This window comes from Cinclus cinclus, chromosome Z (genome assembly GCF_963662255.1).
Source record: "Cinclus cinclus chromosome Z, bCinCin1.1, whole genome shotgun sequence".
NCBI classification, from domain to species: domain Eukaryota; kingdom Metazoa; phylum Chordata; class Aves; order Passeriformes; family Cinclidae; genus Cinclus; species Cinclus cinclus.
In genome coordinates, this window is record NC_085084.1 from 78,041,793 (window position 1) to 78,064,416 (window position 22,624).

Below are 22,624 nucleotides of genomic sequence, written 5' to 3' on the forward strand. Positions count from 1 at the left end.
AAATGTTCCAGTAAAGCACTTCTTTCTGTTTTAATTTATCTACATCTTATTTGACACTTTGGGATAACCACATGACCTCTGCTTCTCCATCCATGTTCTTGTTTTTCTAATTTCTGACATGTCTTTCTAATGAATACCGCCCAAACCTGTCTTGCTTTCTCTCTTCTCTGTTAAAACATTTTTCTGGAATATGCCTGCCTCTGTATTTCACTAACTTAATGCCTACAAGAGGTTTCTTTAAATGTGTTTTTTTTTTGGGCTGTGTTGCAGCGTCACTCTATGACAGAGGTAGAGTTAGCCATGTATGGGCAGGGTGAAAAGTTGCCCTTCTCACCTTGCCTACTTGCCTTAGCAGCCTTAATAGCATTGTTTTACTGGAGTTCTCTTTTAGCCTTGTCCACAAACTACTTACATTTGAACTATCTACATAACTGAGAGGGGAATTATCACCAGAACCACTGAGACCAGCACAAAGATGTAATCCACATCCTCTGACATTTAGCACACCTACATGAAGAATAACTTGCACACATGTAGTGGGAATGTGAGAGACCCAGTGCAAATTCTGCCTTGCACAGACACAGACTCTGGGCTCCTGCAGATGTTGACATTCAGGCTGTGGCACACTTTACCTCCATGAAATTCTTCCTGGACCAGCCCACTCTAAGAATGGGAGTCACCGTCTTCAAGGAGTGTCCAACTAAGTGTAACTTTTCTCTGTTTGAGGTGAGTCCTGATGTGGCCCTGCAATTTCTCTGGGAATTGACAGCATAGCCCAGCTGGAGAAACATGCTGGCTGCAAAAGGAGTGTGTGGGCAGAGACTACAGGGGTCAGCTGGGCATTGAGTGAAGAACCCATGATAAAGGAGAGAGAAGGGCAGGAGGTTGAAGAGCTGTGGAGGTGAAATCACTAAGTCTGAAGAATACAAGAATGGGGACAGGACAGTGCCTGAGGAGAAAGCCAAGGGGATGCAGATATGGTTGGTGATGGAGTTGCAGGTCATGGAGATACACAGGATGTTGGTGAATGGGAAGGACAAGAATGGTCTGCATTTGGCCATGTTACAGCTGCATCAGGACAGGGACAGGAGAAGAAAAAAAGCCAGAAGTTGGAAAAATTGCAGAAGAAAATGAAGGATTTGAGTCTAGCCTGAATGTGTGCAGCAGAAGAAAAGTCATAGGCAAAGAAGCCTCCCAGACAAAATTACTTTTTTCAGTGAAAAGTCAGGTTTGTTTTGTAGGCAGTCTTACACAGTAGAGCAGGCAGTCCTACTAGGGAAAACAACAGACATGCTCTGAACAGTTTCACATTTTATATCTGGTATTGGTGTTTACTGCAGCTGGCATTCCTTGATGCTCCTTGTCAGCCAGGAGGCAGTAGCCTCTAAATTGGTGTTGTCAAAGGCTTGCTGACCACACTATGGTTTCTTTAGCATGTGCCAGTGCTAGTGATTCTCTGAAGGCTCATGGACTGCAGCAACCAGGAGAAAGGTTTGTTTTTGATCTAATTTTCTTCCAAACACTCCTGTAACCACTCAACAGTATCTTGCCAGTAATGTAAAAAAGAGATAAATTTGTGTTCAAAATGCAGGAAAGAATTCAGAGCCAAATAATAAGGAATAAAACAGAATGATTTGTGTTGGAAGGCACCTTTGAGTTCATCAAGTTCCTACCACCCTTGCCCTGTGGAGGGTGGCCTCTAGGCCAGGTTGCTCCCAGCTTCATCCAACCTGCCTTGGACACTTCCAGGGATGGAATAACCACAGCTTCTCTGGCCAGCCTGTCCCACAGCCTCACCACCCTCACAGTCAATAATTTGTTCTTAATAGCTGAGCTCTATCTCCCCTCTTTCACTTTAAAGCCATTCCCCTGTGTCCTATCTGTACATGGCTTTGTAAAGAGTACATCTCAGCTCTCTTGCAGCCACTTTAAATACTGGAAGGTGCTATCAGTTTTCCCTGGAGCCTTCTCCAGGCTGAACAACCCAAATTGTTTCAGCCCATCTTCATAGGAATGGTGACCCAGCCCCCTAATCATCCTTGTGGGCCTCCACAATTCTATTTAGACATGCTGCTCTACTGACTTGTTCAGTTTGTGCCAGCTGTTTACAGCTTGTTCAGTAGTGAGACAAAGGCATCAAATAAAGTTTTTTCTGTTCCTGTGGAAAAAAATATGGTGACATTTTTCTCCATAGAATTTTTAAAGTTTGTCTAAAGCAGGACTTCTTGACAATTTCTCGACAACCTGGGGCTAAACTCTGTTACAGCAATTTATTTGGGATCTGCTTAGCAGATATATTTTAAAAGGTCATATAATAGTGGAATATCTTTCTGGGGCCAGGCAGAATTGTCCCCCCAGGCTAGCAGTTGGAGAGCTCTAGCTGCACTAAAAAAATGTGAAATAGAATGCAAATGCTGTGTTCTTACATGTTGAGTTTTGGGAAATGTTTAAGCAGCAAAGAAATTATTTTCTTACTTTCAAAGTTAATAAAATCCCTTCTTTTCCTTTAGGAAAAAGTAATTTATTTTTATATTTAAATTTACTTCCTCAACAAAAATGCCAACTTCAGTAGACTCAGCAGAGAAAATGAGGCCTGATTTCCTCTAATACCTTTTACATTTTTGCATTGCTTTAAATCTGAAGGTCAGGAGGGTGGGAGGTTTTGAAAAGCAACATAACCTACCTGTGATAGTCAGTTACCTGTGCTTCTGTTATTTTTATCTCTCTGGAGGTGGTGAATGTGGAAGCATAGTCAACATATTAGTCTGAGACCAGCAGTGATAGCAGGCACTCAGCTCTATGGAAAACTAGGTGAAATCCAGAGACAATTGGAACTTAACACCTGGGACCCAAACTGACTAGACCTGGGTATTTGTGCCTTGGAAGCTGATATAAGGAGACTAAAATCCACCAGCAGTCTCGAATTCCTTCTTTTGCTTGTCTGTGTGCTTGAGTCAACATTTCTAAAGGGCACCTCCCTGTTTCAGCCTTCAATATCCCCCAGTTAGTTTTGGAGTTCACTTCATCCAACAAGCTGATGTTTAATTTCTCCCAGTAAAACTAAAAAAAAAAAATCTGCTGAGACCTCTCAGTTCCTGCTTAACTCTCAGCCTTGATCTCACAGTACCTTGGAAGCAGCCCCAAATCCTTTCCCACAAATCCCACAAATGGGGTGTGTGCCATGTCCTCATGGGGTCTTGTAGCCTTTCAGCTGAGTGCTTATAAGGCTCATAGCTGTCCAGAAGGCATCTCCATTTACTTCTCAATATGTGGAGAGCCAGGCCCAGAATTCCTCTAAACATTGATGACAATTTCACTGCCAAAGGTTCATTTCTAATCATGGATCTCCTTGGAGCATCAGTTTCAGTGTCACCTAGAGCTGTGGTGGTCTGCTCAACTTGTTATGAGATATATATATATATATATAATTTGTATATAAAAAGCAGGCAGGCTCTGGACTCATTGGTGCTACTTCATAGTTTTGAGTTCTAATTTGAATTTGCCAACTGCCTCTGCATGTCAGACTCTGTCCTTTGTTTGTCTAGTGCTGGAGTGCAGCAACCCAGTGACTCCTGGTGACTGGGAGGGCTGTGTCCCTCTCATCAGGGGTCAGGGTTCCTTCAAACAAAAAAAGGGAAAATAGCCTGTTCAGACCCTCTGTGGATGGGCAGGAGAAACTGTGCTTACAGAAAGGGCACAAAACTCTTGAAGTACTCTCTGATATGCATCACGGTAGCAAGGGATGAGGGAAGAGTTTTGGGAGGTGAGCTGTTCAGGAGGGTAAAGGGTAAGGCAGCATGGAAAGAAAGCATAGTGTGGAGATTGAGAGTGGTTTTAAAATTGAATGAAAACTCCAATGAGTCTTAACTCTGGAAGTTTGCCTGAGAGACAGAATCCAGATTAGCTGCAAGTAACAGGAAAATAAAAGCAATAGTTTGTTTTGTTGCACTTCCCAGGGAGGGTCTGCAAGAGGTTCAGGATGGCAGAGAATAAAAAAAATTAGAGATCCTAGCAGTGGGCATATGGCTGTGGGAGATCCCCTGTCCACGAGGTGTGATGGGATCAAATGTGGCAGGGTCCCCATGCTGCCACACTGCCAAAAGAAACCCTTGACAGCCCCAACTTTGCAAAAGGTGGTATCCCAGTGAGAGCCCATACATGCATCACCCCATGGCTTTTGGCTGGCTGAGCCCTCCCATTGTGGGTGCAGCTCAGGGTGTTCCTGCCTGGGGCTCATAGGCAGCTCCAGGCTGTGCTCTTTCTCCACTCCAGCTGGCAGGGTGGAGCCAGCAGTGAGGCCAGAGCTGTGTGAGCCAGGTAAAGCTTTCAAACCCAGCCTCTTAGCACAGCCTGTCAGCTGAGGCACAGGGTTACCTTGGCCCATCTGTGTCTGCTGGGGTGCTGCCTCAGGTCCAGTAGGTCAGAACATGTCTGAATGTAATCTATCAAGCAGCCATCACACCTCAGAAGACCAGGCTCTCAGCAGATGCTCAGCCCTTACCCCCTTGCAGTGTAATGCATCACAGCTGCAGGAAAGCTGCCTCCCCTCCCCCCCCCCAGCTCTGTCTTCCTTTCAACCCCAGGACCTGTTTCTCCTTTTCCTTAGATACAGAAATTCCCCTTCTATAATATGATCCCTCTGCCAATCTCATAATTTAACCTATGCCCAGCCCCTCCATTTTGCATCAGGTTCTTTAGTTTTTTCTGCACACTCCCCACCTCCCTTTACAAGGGGGGTATTTTCTTAGCCCGCCAGTGTCTGCAGCATCTTGCTGCAAGTGAGATGCAAAACCTTAACCTCTAAGTAGCAGACACAACTCTGAGCATGAGACAATCAGGAGAGAAAGAAGGAAGGGGGAAAGTATTGACAGGAGTAAATTGAGAGAAATCATAAAGCTTAAGCAGAAAGAAAGCAGTTTGAAAGGTAAAGTATTCAGAGAAAGCCCTTTCCTGGATGAATCTAATTGTTTTGTTATCTTTACCCACCAAAGCATTTACTTTGGTTTGTCGCCCGATCCACAAACACTTTCGAGGAGATGACATTACCGAAAGGCAGGAACATCTGCATCAGCTCAGCATCCCCAAACTCCTGGGGCAGATGGTAGATAAACAGGTTACAGCCCTCTGGTCCTATCAAGAGAAAAAGAAGACCCATGAATGAGGAGAAATAGGATATGAGAAAGCACATGGTGGAGATTTACTTTGGCATCTTCTCTCTCTGACTGGTGAGTAGTCATGTTAGGAAGCAGCCTGTAGACTCTCAGAGGAATGGGCAAAGTAGAAGACCAGGAACTCAAAAAGTCACCTAGAGGCTATATGGTTACTTCAATACCTTTTCCAGGACACCAGGATAAAATCTAGAGAGAGAGGAATGCACCAGCACATGTGGCCATGGAAAGAACAGAACGGAGGAATAAGAACATAAAGAAGGAAAGAATATGGTTCATAGAGTTTATTAATTCCTCATAATCTTATTTAATCTGTAGAGTTTTGGATTACCCACACTTCCCAGTGTCTGCATGCAGAAGTTTCAATATCCTTCTTGAATCTGTGTGATGATAATTAGATCACACAAATGATGATGATGATAATAAGCAGAAAGATATGCACAAACCCACAGACACATCTTGTTTTGTAGAACTTTACATTCATCCCCCCAGCTTGACTCAGCCTGAAGACTCCCCCAGATCTGGTCAGGCCATGTCCTCCTTCTAGAGCATTCTGCAGGAGAGATTATAGGTGGATTTCCAAATTACTAGACAAGAGGGATTGGCTTTTTGCCTCAATCCTGTAATTTATGCTCTTACCGATTTCAGAGGGTGTTTTGGAAAACATCCAGAGATGTGTCTTTAGCTGAAATATGAAATTAAAGTAGAGACCCTAAAAACCATATTCTGCTGAAATTGTATTTTGGGGCAGAAGAGGGCAAGCACGCCTCTTGTCTTATAGCCTAGAATGTAAATTTACACCCTAACTTTTATATTTATGCATGCAGTCCTTGAGTAACAGTTATAAAGCTGTGTCCAAGTGGTTTTGTTAAAAAAAAAACCCAAACATTTAAAACTTTTGCAGTGTTCAGTAGCAGAAAACAGTATGATTTGATGAGACAGGGATTGTTTTTTTCATTTTCTTTCTAAAGGCACTTCCAGCTGCTGCCCAACTCTGCACTGACCTCGACAGGTAACTCCAGCTCTGCTTGACTCACAGGGATTGAGATGAAGGGGATCCATTGTCTGCCTTTTGCCAAAAGGGTCAGAGGTCAGAGAGAAGAAGGGTTTCCCCTTTCCCCCTAGCCCATGTACCTACTGCCCTGTGACCTGACTCAGTCAACTTTTCCCTTTCTATGTCTGGGGCACAGTGTGGGGAACGAAAGGGCTTTTTAATACTCTCGTTTTCTTCATGAGGGCATAATTACAGTGTCATAACACAGCAAATTACAACTTTGTCTTTCCTGTTAGGGAGAGGAGTTCGCCTAGATGCTCCCACCTTTTATTACCCATTACTCATCCCCCCGGCTGGCAAGAGAAGTATACGGTGAAGTCAGGATTCTGGCAGATGCCCATTTAAAGCTCATTAAAATTCCTGGGCCTCAGCATGATTGAAGTCACGGGCTCTCCACATTTCCTTTTGGATTAATGGAAAATGAAGCCCTAATGAATATTTGCTAAGCACAATTTTCCCCACTAATTTGCTAAAAGGACTGTCATGAAGGAACAGCTGATCCTTTGCATCTTGTGCATTTCCTAAAGGTCATGAGGATGGTAGCAGGGTTTCTTCCAAATGGGGGGGATAGTGCTATGGTGGGATAATTAACTAATTAGGCACCCGGTCATCTGCTTATCCAAATTACTTTTGAACCTCAGTGGCCCATAATCAGGCTCCCCTATTTCATGCCAAGGTTTTCCAGCTTCCCCCCCACCTCCCGTCTGCCTCTTCTTTAGTCTTCTCACTGAGCAACTATCATTTTTCCAATCCTTGCTGCCATCCATTTCCACACAATACAGAGTTATTGGCAAAATAGGTTAGATATGAAACAATCTGAAAGTGTTAAACAAACACTAACCCCCTTAGGTATCTGTTAAAATTGAGAAAATTCTGCCCAGGAGCAGACCATGGTCCAGAAAAAATTCATTCCTTCATCTGAACGTGCCCCAGAGCACTTCTGCTGTGGGATTTGAGATCCACATTATAATAAAATGGGTAAAATTTTGGCTTTGCTACAGTTGGTGGCAAAATTCCCACTGACATCACCGGTGCCAGCAGTTTGCTCTGTAAAACTGGCCAATTCTTTCAAAAATACCAGCTGCATTTCCTGGGGTCTTGGATGTGTTGTGCATGAGGAGGGATTCTGCCTGTGTGTTCTGAGAAACACCTACCAAGGCATAAGGCAGTCCAGGAGGCACACAACTTTAACTACACTACCTTTAGTCTGGGCTCAAGGAGAGAACATTCCTTAGTTCACCTTGAAATAAACTTTTCCTCTCACAATTCAGAGACCAAGAGAAAGAGACCAGGGAGGGTGGGAAAAAAACAGGGACCATTCTCAAAGAGCAGCTTAGCTCTAAAATGTGCCTGGGAAACCTGCTCTATGGCTTCCCCTACTGACCCAGGCATTCAAGGACAAACTCATTTTGTTTCCAACTACAGAGGGGTTTTTCCTAACATCCTATGTTGGAAACTTCACTTTCTTCTGAGAAAAAAAAAAAAAACAAACAAAAAACAAGAAACAATCCAAAAGTGGGTATTTTGATTTGTTTTGTCTCTCACACATATGAAATTTATGCCTTTAGAATTCAACAAGTGATTTTTGGTTAAATCTGTACGTTACCTGTCAAAGTCAGAGCCCTTGGTAAAGAGCTCGCAAAACAAGATCTGTCTGCCTCAGCCCTCCTAGCTTTTTTTGGATATGTTTTTTGCCTGATTCAAGTTAATTTGGGTACTCCACAGAAGGCTGTGTTTTTGTGTATGGCTGTCTTATACCCATAGGTATATTTTTAGGAAACCAAAGGCAAGATCATAAGGAAGAAATTTTATTATGAAGGTGGTGAGGCTGTGGCACCAGGTTACCCAGAGAAGTTGAGGATGCCCCATTCCTGGTACTTTTCAAGGCCAGAGGAGCTCTGAGCAACCTGATCTAGTGGAAGATGTCCCTGTCCATGGAAGGAGGTTGGAACTAGAGGGTCTTAAATACCCCTTCCAACCCAAACAATGTTGTGATGCCATTTGTTGTTCATGTTGGAATGCTTTTGAGATCTAAGTGAATTCTCAGTTCACAAATCCAGTGAGTTCTAAGGGGCTTGCTCAGGATACTGGAACAACAGAAAAACTACAGCTAGTATGGAAAAACTTTAATGAAGAGCCCAGGTCTCTTTTTGGAGAAAAAGTTCTTGTTTTGGACAGAGATAATGGATTATTGGAGATCACTATACTTGGCGTTTCAGAGCTCAATATAATAATAAGATTATTTATGACAGGCTTTACTTTTGTTTTCAAAAGGGCTGTAGTGTAGCTTGAAATCTAATCCCCATAGCATAACATCAGAAAAAATGAAGTTCCATTTCAACACTGATGTCTGCCATGGCTCTTGGTTTTATGACATGTATACATTCTTTGACATATTTACATTTCTGTTCATTTTTACACAAGAAGAACAGTTAGCTTTGATTAGGACTAAAAAAAACCAACACAAAACAAAACAAGAAAAGCTTTAAGGACTGCATAGTTTATGGTTGTTCTGTAGATTACAGGCAAACTATGCTGGTTAATGGAAGAATCTGTGACTAAGGGCACAGAACCACATGGTTGGTTGGACTTGGCTGGGCCTGAGCAGAACCATTGATAAGCCATTGCTCTGTCCATGCTCCTCACACTTGAGCTCATTGTCAGTTTTCTAGCACAGGGACAGCTGCAGACCCAGCCTCTCCACCTTCAACAAAAGTGAACTCCATACACCTGTTCTGACATCAGCTATCCATCATTGCATCCTGGCAGTGGAAGACAGTGTCATGAGGAAGGGCTATGGCGAGGATTGTTTTCCAACTGGGCTAACCCATGAGGTTGTATGAAGTTGGGCTGCAGCACTTTGGTTAGCTGCACACCTTACCTCTACAGCAAACACTCAGAGAATGGAATTTCATTGCCTCTTCTGCTTGTCTAGAATGTTTGAGCACAGCATAGATAAGAATCACAAACTTGTACCAAGAAGTTGTACTTCCTAGTTTCGGAAACTACATCAAGATGAGTAATACAAACTTAAAATTACCTCCAAGGTTTTTTTTGTGTTTGACATGGCCTGAATCAAGATTTTATCTTAAACTTTGATAGTTTGGGGTCAGTTCCACCCTATCCGCCCTGTCAGCTGCCTGCAGCCTCAGTGCTCATGTGGAAGTAAATGACTCATCTCTACAGGAATGTTGCAGCAGCAAAATGTCCCCAGGCTTGTTATCCAGCTGGGATCCAGGAGTGGAGAGCTAAGATTGTCATTAACAATGTGATCATTGGTGTTATTGTGGTGGTAGGGCTGGTTCACTAACAAATCAATGTTTGTGCACATGCTTGTGAGCAGAAAATACTCTTCTCAGCACTGAACATTATTGTTATTATTGAGTTCCCTCTTGCTGTGTCTTCCTATTAAAGATTAGAGATGCTTAAAGGTCTTGACCCTCTGCTAAAGGGGAGTGTTGTGCTTTAGGGAATATTCTTCTAGCAAGAAGCAAAGACACAACCTCTGAGCACTGCATGAAAATGAAGAATGCTGGGAATGGCAATCTGTATTGGACTGGTAGTTCAACTCATATTGGTGTCCCCCAGCCATCCTCATTTTGAATTCCAGCTGCTTATAAGAAGGAGGAGAGTTATGAGATAACTTGTGCGCTGGGTGACACTCACTCCTAACCCACGGAGACACACCATGCCTTGTAAACACAGGGGTCTACAGGCAGAGGGTCTTCAAAGTGTGCAACACAGCTTTCCCCCTGCTTCTGGTGGTTCCTGGCACAGTGCTTTGCTGAGCAATGATCTGCTCGCCATTTTGTCCTGTGCTTAATCTAGCCCCAGTAAGTAATAAAAAGCAAAGTCCTTCAGCATGGGGGAAACATCTCTGTAATGATACGATAGGTCTGTGCATCTGTTCGCACAGCAGGGACATGTACTAGAGCTAATCAGGAGCTGGAAGTTGTGTTCCCCAGGAAATTCTGACATAGGAAAAAATTAATTCCAAATTAGATGGAAATGACGACATTTCTAATTTTCTTACAAAATGAAATTTCTCCCCCAAAGTAGTTTTAGATCATCAGAATGTTTTAGTTTGATGGTGTACTCTAGATTAATTTCATTCTGAACTTTTACACTGTATTAAAATATTAAATGTAATTACATACATATAATAACACATATAATATAGAATATGTCTGAATTAGTGATCTAATAGATGACAAAATTTAAAATGTAACTCTTTAAAATGAGAGCTGTTAAGCTGGAGCACCTGACTTTAATGTCTCATTCAGGCAAGCAGTCTCCTCCTTCTTGTCAAAAGGGAGCAGTGGACTCCTTGGAGGACAACTGGAATGGAACCACCCAAGTGAGTTGCCTTTGAGGATTCCACTGCTCCCCACTGACTGTAAAGGAAATATTACATGGCACAGTTTTCTCCCAAGGCATTAACATGCAAAAATGGTAGATTCACCTCTTACTCTTCATGTCTTCTGTGAATCCATCCAGTCCTGTGGAGTAGATTACCCAGGCAACTCTCATAGTCATTGCAAAGAAATAGGAACTTTTGCTACATGTTTTTTCTCATCCTGATATAGGGATTTTGCTCTACAAGGTCTGATTAATGTTTCCAGATTATCAGTGGAGGCTAAAAGGACTAGATCAGCTACTCTAAATAGCAAGTCCTTGTTCTCCAAACAGCAGAAATGACATTGCTGGCTTTTAATGAAGGGCCACTAGTGTTTTGTTTCCCGTAAAGCTCTTTATTCCAGTACAACTGCTTTTTTATCTGCATTCTTGTTGCTTGTCTTGAACAGAGGCCCCCATTGGACATTAATGGTTATGTTGCTAGCTAGTCTTTCCATGTACCGTTCACACCAGCATGCTTTCCTCCCTGGGGACTGAAGATATCTCATCAGCTGTTCCCCACATGGATGGTCCACCACAGTACTGTTGGCGACACTGACACCATGCCACATACGGAAATTGAGAAAAACTCAGTGGACCAGGCATTCAAAGCAATTGAGTGCTTAATGGATGATCTAGGTGCATGATGAGAGGAACCCATGGGGTGGGGATGGCTCGCTGGGGTCACAAAGGAGGACATCACTTTTACTCACCTTCTCTCTGTTGCTGTGGGATCATGGGAGGTGGCTGTGGAAATGCTTGGCTAATCTGGCCATAAGCAGCAGGATAAGCAGCTAAAGGGGAGAGAAAGGGGAAAAAAGAAAGGACAGATTTCAGTGCTGGGAAGCAAGGAGCTTTCACTCCAAACCACCACACCAAGCTAGATGTGAGCTTTGCCCCGCTGTTTTGACTCTGTGAAGGGCCATCTCATGCAGCCTGAGGTGTGGTGAAAGAACCATGGTTGAGATCCAGGAGGTGCCACAGGGCCGACAGCATCCTCCCTCCGTCCCTCCCTCCCTCCCTCCATCTCTCCCTCCAGCTCCATCAGCAGTGACACCCAAGGCAGCCATGCAGTGTAGATGGGGGCCTCTGCTGAGATTTCTCCCAGCAGAGGTGTGCAGCCATTCCAGGTGGTGACAGGAACATGTTCACTCATGAGCAGAGCTGACAGCTGTGCACAGAGCATGTGCACACCTTTCCCCACCTCATCTCTGGCACGCTAGTTAACTCCCATGCTCATATAAACAGTCTACACATGTGTTTCCCCCTTCACGTGCCCACAGGCTGTACAGACACAGTTGCACATACACTCTCAGGTATACATTTTCTTTCATGCCTGTAGAGACTTGCACTCTCTCACACACAGTGGAAACAGTGAGCAGCAATTAAACAATTTTTCCCATCTCAGCTCCCCTACCAAGCAAACAAGGGGAGCCATTCACTACCGCAGATGGTAGATGATGTGCCTTGCTGCTAAAAATACAGAGTATGGGTCGCCTGCAAGACCAGAGAGAAGAGGATAGGGGCCATGTGTGTGCAGAGGGGTTAATTAACAGCTCAAAGGGTTGAGTTGCTTCTCATTTATCAAACCTCACAAGCAATAAATGACAATAACTAAAACACCGGCAAATGAAGCCCTATATGGAGAATTAAATTAAGTTTCCAGATACAGCGCTGACACAAGATAATAGCCATTCCTCAGCAGGAATCCATGATTGCTCCAGTTACCACAGGAAATAATGACTTTAGGGTGGCAGCTTCCTGGCAACGTTGGCCATGGACACCTTGTAGGGGAGGCTGAACACGGCAGGGTCGTGGTCTGCACCAGGTCACTTTGGCTGGTGTCAGTCCATCAGCTGCAAAGGAGCTGCTTGGCACACAGGGCAGCATGAGGGAGGCTGAATCATGGGGAGCTGTGGTGAAATCTGCTGGGAAGTGGGGGGATGTCTGGGTAGCTCTTAAGCAAGGCTCAGACTGACTAAGTGGAGTATGGCCAGTAAATACACCCTGAAAAAATGTGTGTGTGCAGGCATTCCATACCCTGCCAGGCACCAGCAGAAGTGGCTCTGCAGGGTCTGGCTGCCCATCTTCCCTCTTCTCTACAGCAGTCAGGAAACCTGTTTTAGAAAGTGGCCCCCAAAGCAGTGGTCTGATTTTGCACCTGTGGATGGTGTTTAGGCAGACCAGACACGGTTCTGTGGATGAAGCTTCACTGAGGTGCTGCTCAATGGGAGCCTTTCCATGGGAAAGGGAGGAGGTTTCCTCCTTTGTGAGGGAAGATCCTGGATGTTGTGATGTTCGTGCAGATTGAATCAGTGAATCTGTGGCCCCCAGCTTATCCCTGTATCAGTAAAACCTCCCTTCCCTCAGCCCCGTGAGGTGTGTTCAGAGGGTAATGGCTTTAGAGAAGAGAAAGGTTTATTGGGAGAAAGTGTTAATACTAACGACCTGCGTACTGCTGCACTCCAGCGTAGGCTTGCTGCAAGGGGTCTGCTGCAGTGGGGCTCTGTGCTGTGGAGACACAAGAGAGACAAGGAATTAAGGGGTTAAAACATGATAGGTACTCTCCCCTTATTTTTTATCATCAATATATGTTATGAAACCGACAGACCCAGGGGCTGAGGGTTGAAGAGGAACAGCTCACTTGCCCTATGGACAGGAATGTGGAGAACCACCCCAGGATGGCTAAAGAGGGTTCTGTCCCCCAGCCATCACCCTGTGAGACCTTGGATCAGAAGACAAATAAACCTCTCCCCTCATTTCCCAAGCTTAAATTATGGATCTGCACTGATCATGCAGATTTTTGGCACTAATCAACCCCTAAGAACCCTCATCTTAAGCCAGGACTAACACTGTGCTAGGTGCTGTGCAAACTCAGATCTCAGTGACAGCTACAGTCACATGAAACTTTCAATCAGAGCAGAAAACAACAGGGGCATAGCAGGAGGAAGGAGAAGAGAACAAAGCAATGGCTCCTGTCATCCCCACATCCTTTCGAAGGACTATGTTGCTGCCAGGCAGCCCCCAGTGAGAGAGAAGAAGCTGCATGGAGGGGAGGGGGACACCACTTGTCTGCTCCAGGGAGGATGCTGCGAATCTCTGCATAAGGCATGCAGTCTCTTGCTGGCTTCAAAGTGTATTTTCTCTCTTTACAAGTGTGCATTCCTCCCCACTAAAACTGTTTATTTTTGTGAAACTTTGAAGTCTTGCTCAAATACAACCAAAGCTAGTTAAGAAATTTTTTTTCTTTTTCTTCTTTGGTTGATAGGGAGAAAAAAGAGAGAGAAACGTGTTGGATAAGCTCTTTCTTTATCTGCATCAATAAAAAAATTAAAAGCAAAGCTTGGCTAAACCTCCAGTCCAAATGTCACCTTGGCCCTAATATTTCACTTCTTCTAATGAGGTTAATTTGTATTTATTGGGACTGCACAGTTCTACATTTATGCAGTCCCTCCAACCTATTCCTTGTAGGATGATCCCTTAGGGGAACTGCCACTTTCCCACATCCATCCCACCTTTTTTCCTTCTTACCCGCACAGAGGTGTGGCTGGAGGCAAGGCTTGGAGGATGCAAAGGTGGGGGCCTCTTGGAAGGAAATCTGGTGCCATACACCTATCCAAGGAAAGACACTGACTGTATGGCAAAGTGTGGGGGAGGTTGTCATACGTGAGTATTACATACCCAAGGAACACGGATAAAGTGTTTTCTTACAAATAGAAATACCAGCTTGAAAGTTAACTTTAAAGATCACCATTGGTCATGATGGAAACTTGCAAGGTCTTGCACTTTTCTCCCAAAATACAAGGAGGAATGGTGAAACGACCAAATTTGAGGTGGCAAACCCAATTAGCTGGCAAAGGCATGGAAGCTTCTGATCATTATGGATATTACTGGATCATGTGGATTTTGAGGTTGGGGTAGTCACGGGAAGAAGTAAGTGGGATTGCAGTCTTAGCTTGGAATGGTTTCCTAGCTGATTTTTGGGAAGTCCCTCAATATATGTGTATGTGAAATGGGAAAGCACTGTTTTAATGTAAGGATTTTAATTTTTTACAAAATGGTGTGAGGAGAATACATTAAAACCTGTGGGATATCAATGGGAGGCAGAGTAGAGATTCTGCACTATATTTTTAAAGAGTAGTTGTTCCACGAAAATAATGGAGGTGATGTTTGGAAAATACATTTTTTTTTCCCTTACTGCTTTCTTCTTGAAGAAGAAACCATCTAAAGTCCATTCTTTTTAACCTCTGCATAAAGCTCTTTTCCTCAAAAAAAAAAAAAAAAAAAAAAAAAAAAACAAAACCAGAAACAGAATATTGATAATATTGCTCCACAAGAAAACTGAATACCTATGAAAAGTTAAGTAATACATCAGTTCCCTCACCCCTTTAGGAGAATGGATCATAATAACTTAGACCCTTTAAGTCCTGTTAGGTAGAAGATATCTCCTGAGAAAGGTGAGGGAACCTTTGGTGAAAGAAGCAAATCTTTATAACTATGGTTTTGCAGACAGCAGTGAAGGAGAGGATCTGCCATCTCTGCCCCAAAGGCAGCTATCCTTCTTTCACTGCACAGAAGAATTTTTTTCTGCTGCTCAGGTAATTCAGTTACAATATTTCATTCCTCCCAGATGAGGCTGATTTGGACACGATTGTTCTCCCCCTGACCTGCTGATAATTAGCAATGGCTGGGACTTCACTGATACCAGAGAACTCACTAAGCAGGACCTGTCTGACAGTGGTCCTTTCCTTTATTCCTTATTGGGCACATGTGGGAAGTGCCTGAGCTCCCAGATACAGCTGAGTCTATCTCCTGGAAACAACCACCTGGCTCACTGGAGAGCTGCTCTGCATATCCCACTTGTGGATATCTCATCTGACTTTGACCATCAGAACAAAGATATTCTGATGAGAATCCCCAACCTTTAAAATTAAATATTAGAACTGGGTAAATAATTTATTTAAAGTGTTTGGGATAACAGGCCATGACCACACTAAAGCCTTCAGAATTCATTATTTTCCTAAGTATTAATGATTTGCCACCAAGGGTAATATCTAACTGAGTGTTTCTCACGAGGCTGCCTTGTGACCCAGGTCATGCATGGGGTTTCCTCTTGGCTCACAGCACATGCAAACCAGTGGGAAGTCTCCGCCTTAGTTTCAATTAGCTTTGCTCCAACCTGGAAATCACTTCCTCGTGGGAAAAGAATATGCTAAGTATCTGTTCTAACACACAGGGCCCTAACTGACTCAACCATCCCTGGATGCTCTTGAAAAGAGAACTGAAAGCACCTCTGGGGAAGCAGCAACATCTGGCTTGGGGCTATATTTTAGTTGTAGTCTCATACCCTGCCTTGGCCCTTTGGGAAAAGCCAGAATTGTGGTGAGTCACAATCAGCAGGAATTTAAGTTGGCTCCTCTTCAAAGTGATGAACTCTGCTCACTGAAGAACTTGCTTTCCTCCGCTTGGAGTTTGTCTTTACTCAGCAAATGAAGATGTGACTTCAGCATAGTGGATGTGTCTGTGCTGGCCAAGATGGCCTGTGCAGATGCAGGGACACAGACTCCAGGGCTGGCTGGACACCCTGGCAGGAAGCCAAGGCATCTTGGGCAGCCATGAGCACATCTTCATGCTGCTGCTCACCCTGCCAGATGAACCAGACCTACCATAGGAAGGCATAACTGCCTGCGCTCCCAGATGTAGCATGTATGAAGCCAACAGCAGTTATTGGTCCATAAATCCCAAGACACAGATTAGACATCTGAGGAAGTTGTGGCCATGCTGTGTTCTGTTAAGTGACAGCCCTCTTACATATTAATGACCTATGAGGAGTTCATCAAGAGCTCAGATATATGAGGGGCTCACAATTCAGAATCAACTTGCCACAGGGGTTAGGTGTGGCTGTAGCCCACCACTTGCTAAAATTCAAAGTGATTGGTAGTTAAGAGTATTTCCTTATCTTAGCACAAGGAGACCATCAGGTAAGGTTGCTTTGTTCCTCCATAAGATACATATAACTTCATAGGGTGGCCTTCACATAGATCATTAGTGGGAGAGGTAACCTGCCTCGGTCCCCCTTTCTCCCCATCCAGCTTACCAGTCTTCTTTGGTACTGAAAATATTGGTTGAATACCAACATGCAGGGCTGGGAAAACACCTCAGCTCCTCAGTGTGCTGTCTGTGCCGGGGTGCAAGACCACAGTGGCACAGAAGTTAAGTAGGTGTATAAGGGCTGGTAAGAGCTATAGATGAGAGATGGATATCATAGGACAACTTACAGCAGCTTTTGGACTAGCACCAGTATGTCTCTAAGTTTTATCATCATCCAAAGACCTTGGATGTGCTGACTCTGTGCAAATGTGCCTAGGGAGAACATCTGAAACAGATTTCCTTGTGGCCAGACCCACTGAGGTATCATGTCCAACATACAGAGCTTTCTCAGATTAAAGGTGTTGTAATGTAAATGCTGAGGATCAGCTGGTGATAACAAAAAAATGCAGAGAGGCTCCTGAGAGGCCAGAGGACAACTATCAATCACGTCAGCCCCACTGAAATCCCTGTGGCCTTGCTGCTTTCCAGGAGCTGAGGATCTGGCCTTGCCAGGGCAAACTAAAGGTGTACTGTGAAAACAGATGCTAATAGTAACTTCATTTGGCAGCTCAGGGCAAGAGCCTTATCCCTGGACATCTCCTCTATATTAATTTGATCATTTCCATATCTCCACGGGAAAAATCCTGCTCAGATACAATTGTCTCTGCAAGACAGTCCTGGCCAAGATGCCACAAGGTGACCATGGCAGATAACCTTCTATAAACCTGGAGACATAAAACAAGCCAATGACCTACTATATGGCCATAAATATAAATTTAACGAAGGCAGCACTTATTCATTAGGCAGGAGTCAAGAAATAACTCCCAAGTCCTTCAAAGAAAGTAGATACGTTAATGTCACTTTCCAAATCCTCTGCCTGATGCCAAAAACTGAGGATGATTTCCCAAGTCAGCATGAAATACAAGTGCTTTAAAATTAACACCAGGAAACTTTCTTACTCCTGATATATCTCTAGACTGAAATCCAACTTTTTTAAAGGGGCTTTCAGTTGGTGTTGGGCCTGACATTTAGCTTTTGTCAGAGAATGAATGGGTGGAGGTAGCAGAATGAAGCACATTGTTAAAAATAAATAAAATTGGTTTGAGTGATATTGTATAAAGAATGCTTCCTGAGGTGTCAGTGGCCCAGCTCCAGTGTCTGTCCAAGACAAGCTGTTATATGGGTGCCCCAAGTGAAAATGGTTGTAGAGGACAGAGGGCTGGAGTCTGCTCTGGCATTCAGGGGTGTAAATCAGGAGGATCTGCATAGAATCCTGCAAGTGGGCTGATGAGGAAAAAGGATGATAGTTACAGCCTGAGACAGCAAAAGAGGGCTTCAAATGCCCTCAGTGGACTATGGGACAGCCTTCTTGTCCCAGCTCAGGTAAGAGAAAGCCAAAGTGGTCTACTCTCTGAAACCAGAGGAGTCCATTGCTTCTGAAAGACAAAAGCAGAGCCTGGCATATTTTCAGGCCCTAAAATGCCTTGTGATTTCACTTTGGTGGAAGGAGTGATCTTACTCCTGTGTGATATTCTCTCCACTCCTTGCTTCTGATTATCTGTACATTTTGTGACTGACACGCTCAGTTCCATCTCTTTCACTCTATTTTGCACAGATTCTTCCTATATAGGTCTGAAACAGCCTGCTATAAGCTGGATTGTCACCTCTGTGCTCTGCTCCACCTAGTCATTCCTCTCACTGTCCTGGAGGTATTCTACACCTCTCCCAGGAGCTGCAGCTTGGCCACTGTCCCCTTTGGTAAAGTTGGATGGGGGAGGAGGGCAATCAAAGGGAGGCAGTGCTGTTCAGTCACTGTGAGGGGGGTAATAACATAATGATAGGAAAAAAAAAATCTATGTGAAGGCCAGGATTAAAATAAATAAATAACTGAGTGGGAGGGCTCTATTCACCTTCTCCTTAAATCCAATTTAAATCACTCTCTACAGCCCTAATCTATATCCATAATTATATCATTTCGTACAACAAGCTTGCGAGAGGTCTTAAGAAATTTATGTAGATTAAAATTCATGGGTGCCATAGTACAGATTCCATATTATTAAGATTGATTAGGACAGCTGATGCTGTGATTAAAGAAGCAAGCGCTTACTGTTGTAATTAATTAGGTATTCAGACACAACAATAACTGCAATAACAGAAAGAATGTGCTGATCTGGCAGAAAACAGAGGCTGATCCGGTGTTTTATAGTCTCATTTTGCCATTTAGGGGTGGACACCGCTCAGTTGAAGACATGCTGTTCCGCTGTATCTTTCCCTGCACATCAAAACAGCAAAGAAATCCAGGGGTTTTGTACCCTCTGCCTCATCCTGCTAGTAGGAAAAAGCCCTTGTGGTAGTGTTCCCAGCTATTGCATGTGCTTGTTGTGAACAGTATATGAACCTAGTATAAAATTCATATAGTTCAATCATGGAAGCCAGGATTATCTTTATTATTTTCTAAATAGTCCCACCTACAAACCCCATCCCCCATCAGGTTTCTTCTGAGCTGGATGCTGAGTGAAAACATGACAGGAGACATGTCTGGCAATGAAGAGCTTCTGTGTAACAAAGCAAGAAAGACACAGATGACTCAGAAAGGCAGACAGGTGGACATGGCTAGTCAAGGTGACAAACACTCAACAGCAAAGTCAGGACCAGACTTCCCTCTCTTTGCTGAAGGCCATAATCAAATAAGTCAGGGTCAGGTTTTAAAAGCTCTTAAGGCACTCTAAATCCATATTTTGGGAGAGCTTATTTTAAGTTATCTTTAAAAATAAAGCTCAAGGTCTTAACTCATATAGATGCTACTAAAGACATCAGCACAGAGTCTGATTTGTGTTTACACTTTCTTCCTGATCAGAGAAAACACTTTTGCTCTGGAAAGGCTCTCACAACTGCCTTAAGCAACCTCATTCATTACAGATGCGGCATGGTCTTTGGAAGAACATGGCATCATTAAAGTGGCTTAGGCTACAATTGAACATGGCAACTTGTTATTATATTTTTAATGAGTGCATTCCTTCACTTGTTTATTTTACCAGTAAAGCATGGTTTATGGCACATGGCAGATTGTTACATAATGGATCAAATAAATGCTTCTTAGTCATAATATTGTCTCAGGTGCTCACTGTTGCAGTTTTGGAACTGCTGACACAAAATATGATCAGGAAAGGTCTCACCTGGAAATTTAGGGTGGACAAACAATACAGAGCCAGAGCTTTCCTGTAGTGAGGATCTTAGCCTTAGGATAGCTGGTAGTTCTAGGCCATAGTGTATGTGTGGACTAAATGCTGTGGGGTTTGTTTTTCATTCTGGAACTTCTACAGTTTCAGGCATGTCATTCTTTTTCTGTTCTCCTGATTCACTCCCTCGCTAAACTATTCTTGTCTAACGCATTTTAGGCCTGAAATATCAGGGTAGACACTAAGGTGTGGGAAGCCATTCCTTTCCTCTCCCTGCTCTTGCCCAGTGTCACTGGATGGTGTCTGCCATGGCCAGAACTGGCACTGGATCCACTGGTCTGGAATAGTAGCCTGTTCATCAGCAGCACTGCTAATTGGCAACCTGATGAATAAGGCTGTCATAGCAGCATGCTAGCAACTCCTCCCCTGCAAAATTAACTTGGGTAAAGATAATAATTACAGGTGAAGTCTAAATGCTGTCTCTGCTGGCAGTGGGTGAAATTGGTGACTGCCTGATACCTCTTTGTTGAGTCAAGGAGAATGAATTGATGGTCTTGGTTCAGTTACAAAGACATGAGTTGCTACAGAGCACAAATTCCCCTGTGAGGAACACCTGGACTGCCTGTCTCAGTGGTGACTGGGAAAAAAGTGGGCATACAAGCTTGGCTGCCCATTTGTACTGACAGCTAGTCCTCCCCAGAGAGGGATAGACCCTGGACACTGTATGAAGTGGAGATTGCTGTCTTGCTAGCACAGACATACCCACAGTGTACTAAAAGGGCGTGGTGGTGGAGAAACTTGTGCTGGGTCTGCAGAGTGGAAATATAGAGCCAGTCCTGGAAGTGGTGAGCAGTCAGAAACAGAACCACTCTATGCCTGAAAATATTAAATGAGGTGACACACTTTTAATGGATTACAGGGAACTGAGGGGACTTAGCTTTTTTCCTCAGCAACCTAAATCCAGACCAAATACACTTAATCAGAATCATGGAATACTCTGATTAAGAAGGGATCCATAAAGATCATCAATATCCTGCACAGGGCAACGCCAAGGGTTACACCATGTGCCTGAGAGCATTGTCCAAATGCTTCTTGAACCTGTCAGGCTTGGTGCTATTACTGTTTTCCCAGGAAACCTGTTTCAGTGTCCAGCCACCCTCTGGGTGAAGAACCTTTTGCTGGTATTCAAATTAAACCTCCTCTGACAGAACTTCAGGCCATTCTCTCAGGTTCTGTTACTGGTCACCGGAGAAGAGATCAGTGTCTGCCCTTTGCTTCCTTTTGTGAGGAAGCTGAAGAATTCAGCACCCAGGAAAGCATTCCCCATTTAAGGCTCCTCAAAGCTGCCATTGCTGGGCCATCCCTGTTTCTGCTGAAGCTGGACATCCTTTGGCCCAGGAGGAGTAAGGAGGGTGTAAGATGCTATGTGGTTTATTTCCAGGTCTTTCTGGGCATATCATTGAACAGAAGATTATGAAGCAGTCCTCGCTTTTCTGGGAGTTCTGCTTTGTTCCTTTCCTCAGTTCTCTCACTGATTCTTTGTCAGCAAGTCCCTTCTCTCACTTGCTTGATGCCCTTTGGTCTCATGATTTTCTCATTTCTCCATCCCCTTCTCTTACCAAAGAGGCTTTACCTTTGGAGTGAGAATTTCGTCCAGACCCTCACAATGCAATTCAGTAGGGCAGGACCTGACAGCAGAAAGCAGAATTCTGATGATGTGAGACAGAGCAGAAGCCAGTGCAGATGGTGTCTACTGTTACTGTACATCACACATGGTTACAAGAGAGGCTCTGGGCTCTGGGTGGCTAAGAAGATTTGGCAGAAGAGTGCAATCCTTGCTACTGTGACTAATGTGGAAATGGCAAATGCTCTTGTGCTGCTGCAAAGTGACTCACAAGGTCATGGCACAACAGATTATGCTCTTTGTCCCCACTATATATTATGACACATTGCCATGTTCAATAGCACTGCAAACTGAAAGATTAAAGGGCAGGAATTAATACACAAAAAGGTCAAATCTCCAAAGGGGCTCTGACTAGTGGAAGGGGAAATACTTATTGCCTTGTTATTCACTCTGTGGCAAAAAGTGCACTGAGGCATTATGTACTGTCTGATCTTGAAGAAGGTGAGACCCTGGAGTGCAAAGGTTATGACTGCAAGGAATGGTTTTCTAGTGCCACTGCATGGATCCATAGCCTGACCAGATTAACAGAGGAAGATAATTCCTGCACGGACAGGGCCTTTGATCAAAGCCCTGGTGAGTAGGGATGTTCAATTGTGGCCTTTGCCACAAAGCCATGGATGATTTGGTAATCTGACTGAAATGATACCATGCACATCCCTTCTCCAGTCAAAGGAAATCTTGAAAAAAAAGCACAGGGGAAGACAGAAGAAAAAAAGAGTGAAATTACAGACTAAATACAATTACGTAATATGGACTTGTTTTTTGTAAAGACTGTGGTGTTCTGGAGTCCTTTGGATGCAGCATCATAAATAATATGGCTGGTCAGAAAGGTGAATATATAGACAAACTGCACAATTAATGGAATTTATTAGGGTCTGAATGATCTGGGTGTCATGCCTCTAGAGATGTTCATTGTCCTGTTTTGCTATTTTCAGGCAATAAAGAACATTCTGCTACAGGCTGTAATAGTGCGAACCCACACTGGAGATTTTTTTTGTGGAGTATGAAAGAGAATCTGAAAGCAATATTCAGGATTTAAACAATATATGGCAAG

General features: G+C 43.8%; 1 protein-coding gene across 32 annotated transcripts in view; it reads right to left on the reverse strand.

The window, feature by feature from the left end:
* Positions 1-22,624, reverse strand: part of CELF4 (CUGBP Elav-like family member 4) — a 670,482-nt gene that overhangs the window by 16,621 nt on the left and 631,237 nt on the right. For 8 of the 32 annotated variants that reach the window (XM_062512653.1, XM_062512635.1, XM_062512634.1 and 5 more), the window contains 3 exons: positions 13,063-13,128; positions 11,331-11,411; positions 5,047-5,130 (listed from right to left, as the gene is read on the reverse strand). In XM_062512653.1, the coding sequence (XP_062368637.1) occupies positions 5,047-5,130; positions 11,331-11,411; positions 13,063-13,128 (231 nt within the window). Of the gene's footprint in view, positions 1-4,986; positions 5,131-11,330; positions 11,412-12,226; positions 12,232-13,062; positions 13,129-22,624 lie in introns of all 32 variants that reach the window. The other 24 variants (XM_062512652.1, XM_062512651.1, XM_062512649.1 and 21 more) reach the window with 7 other exon arrangements.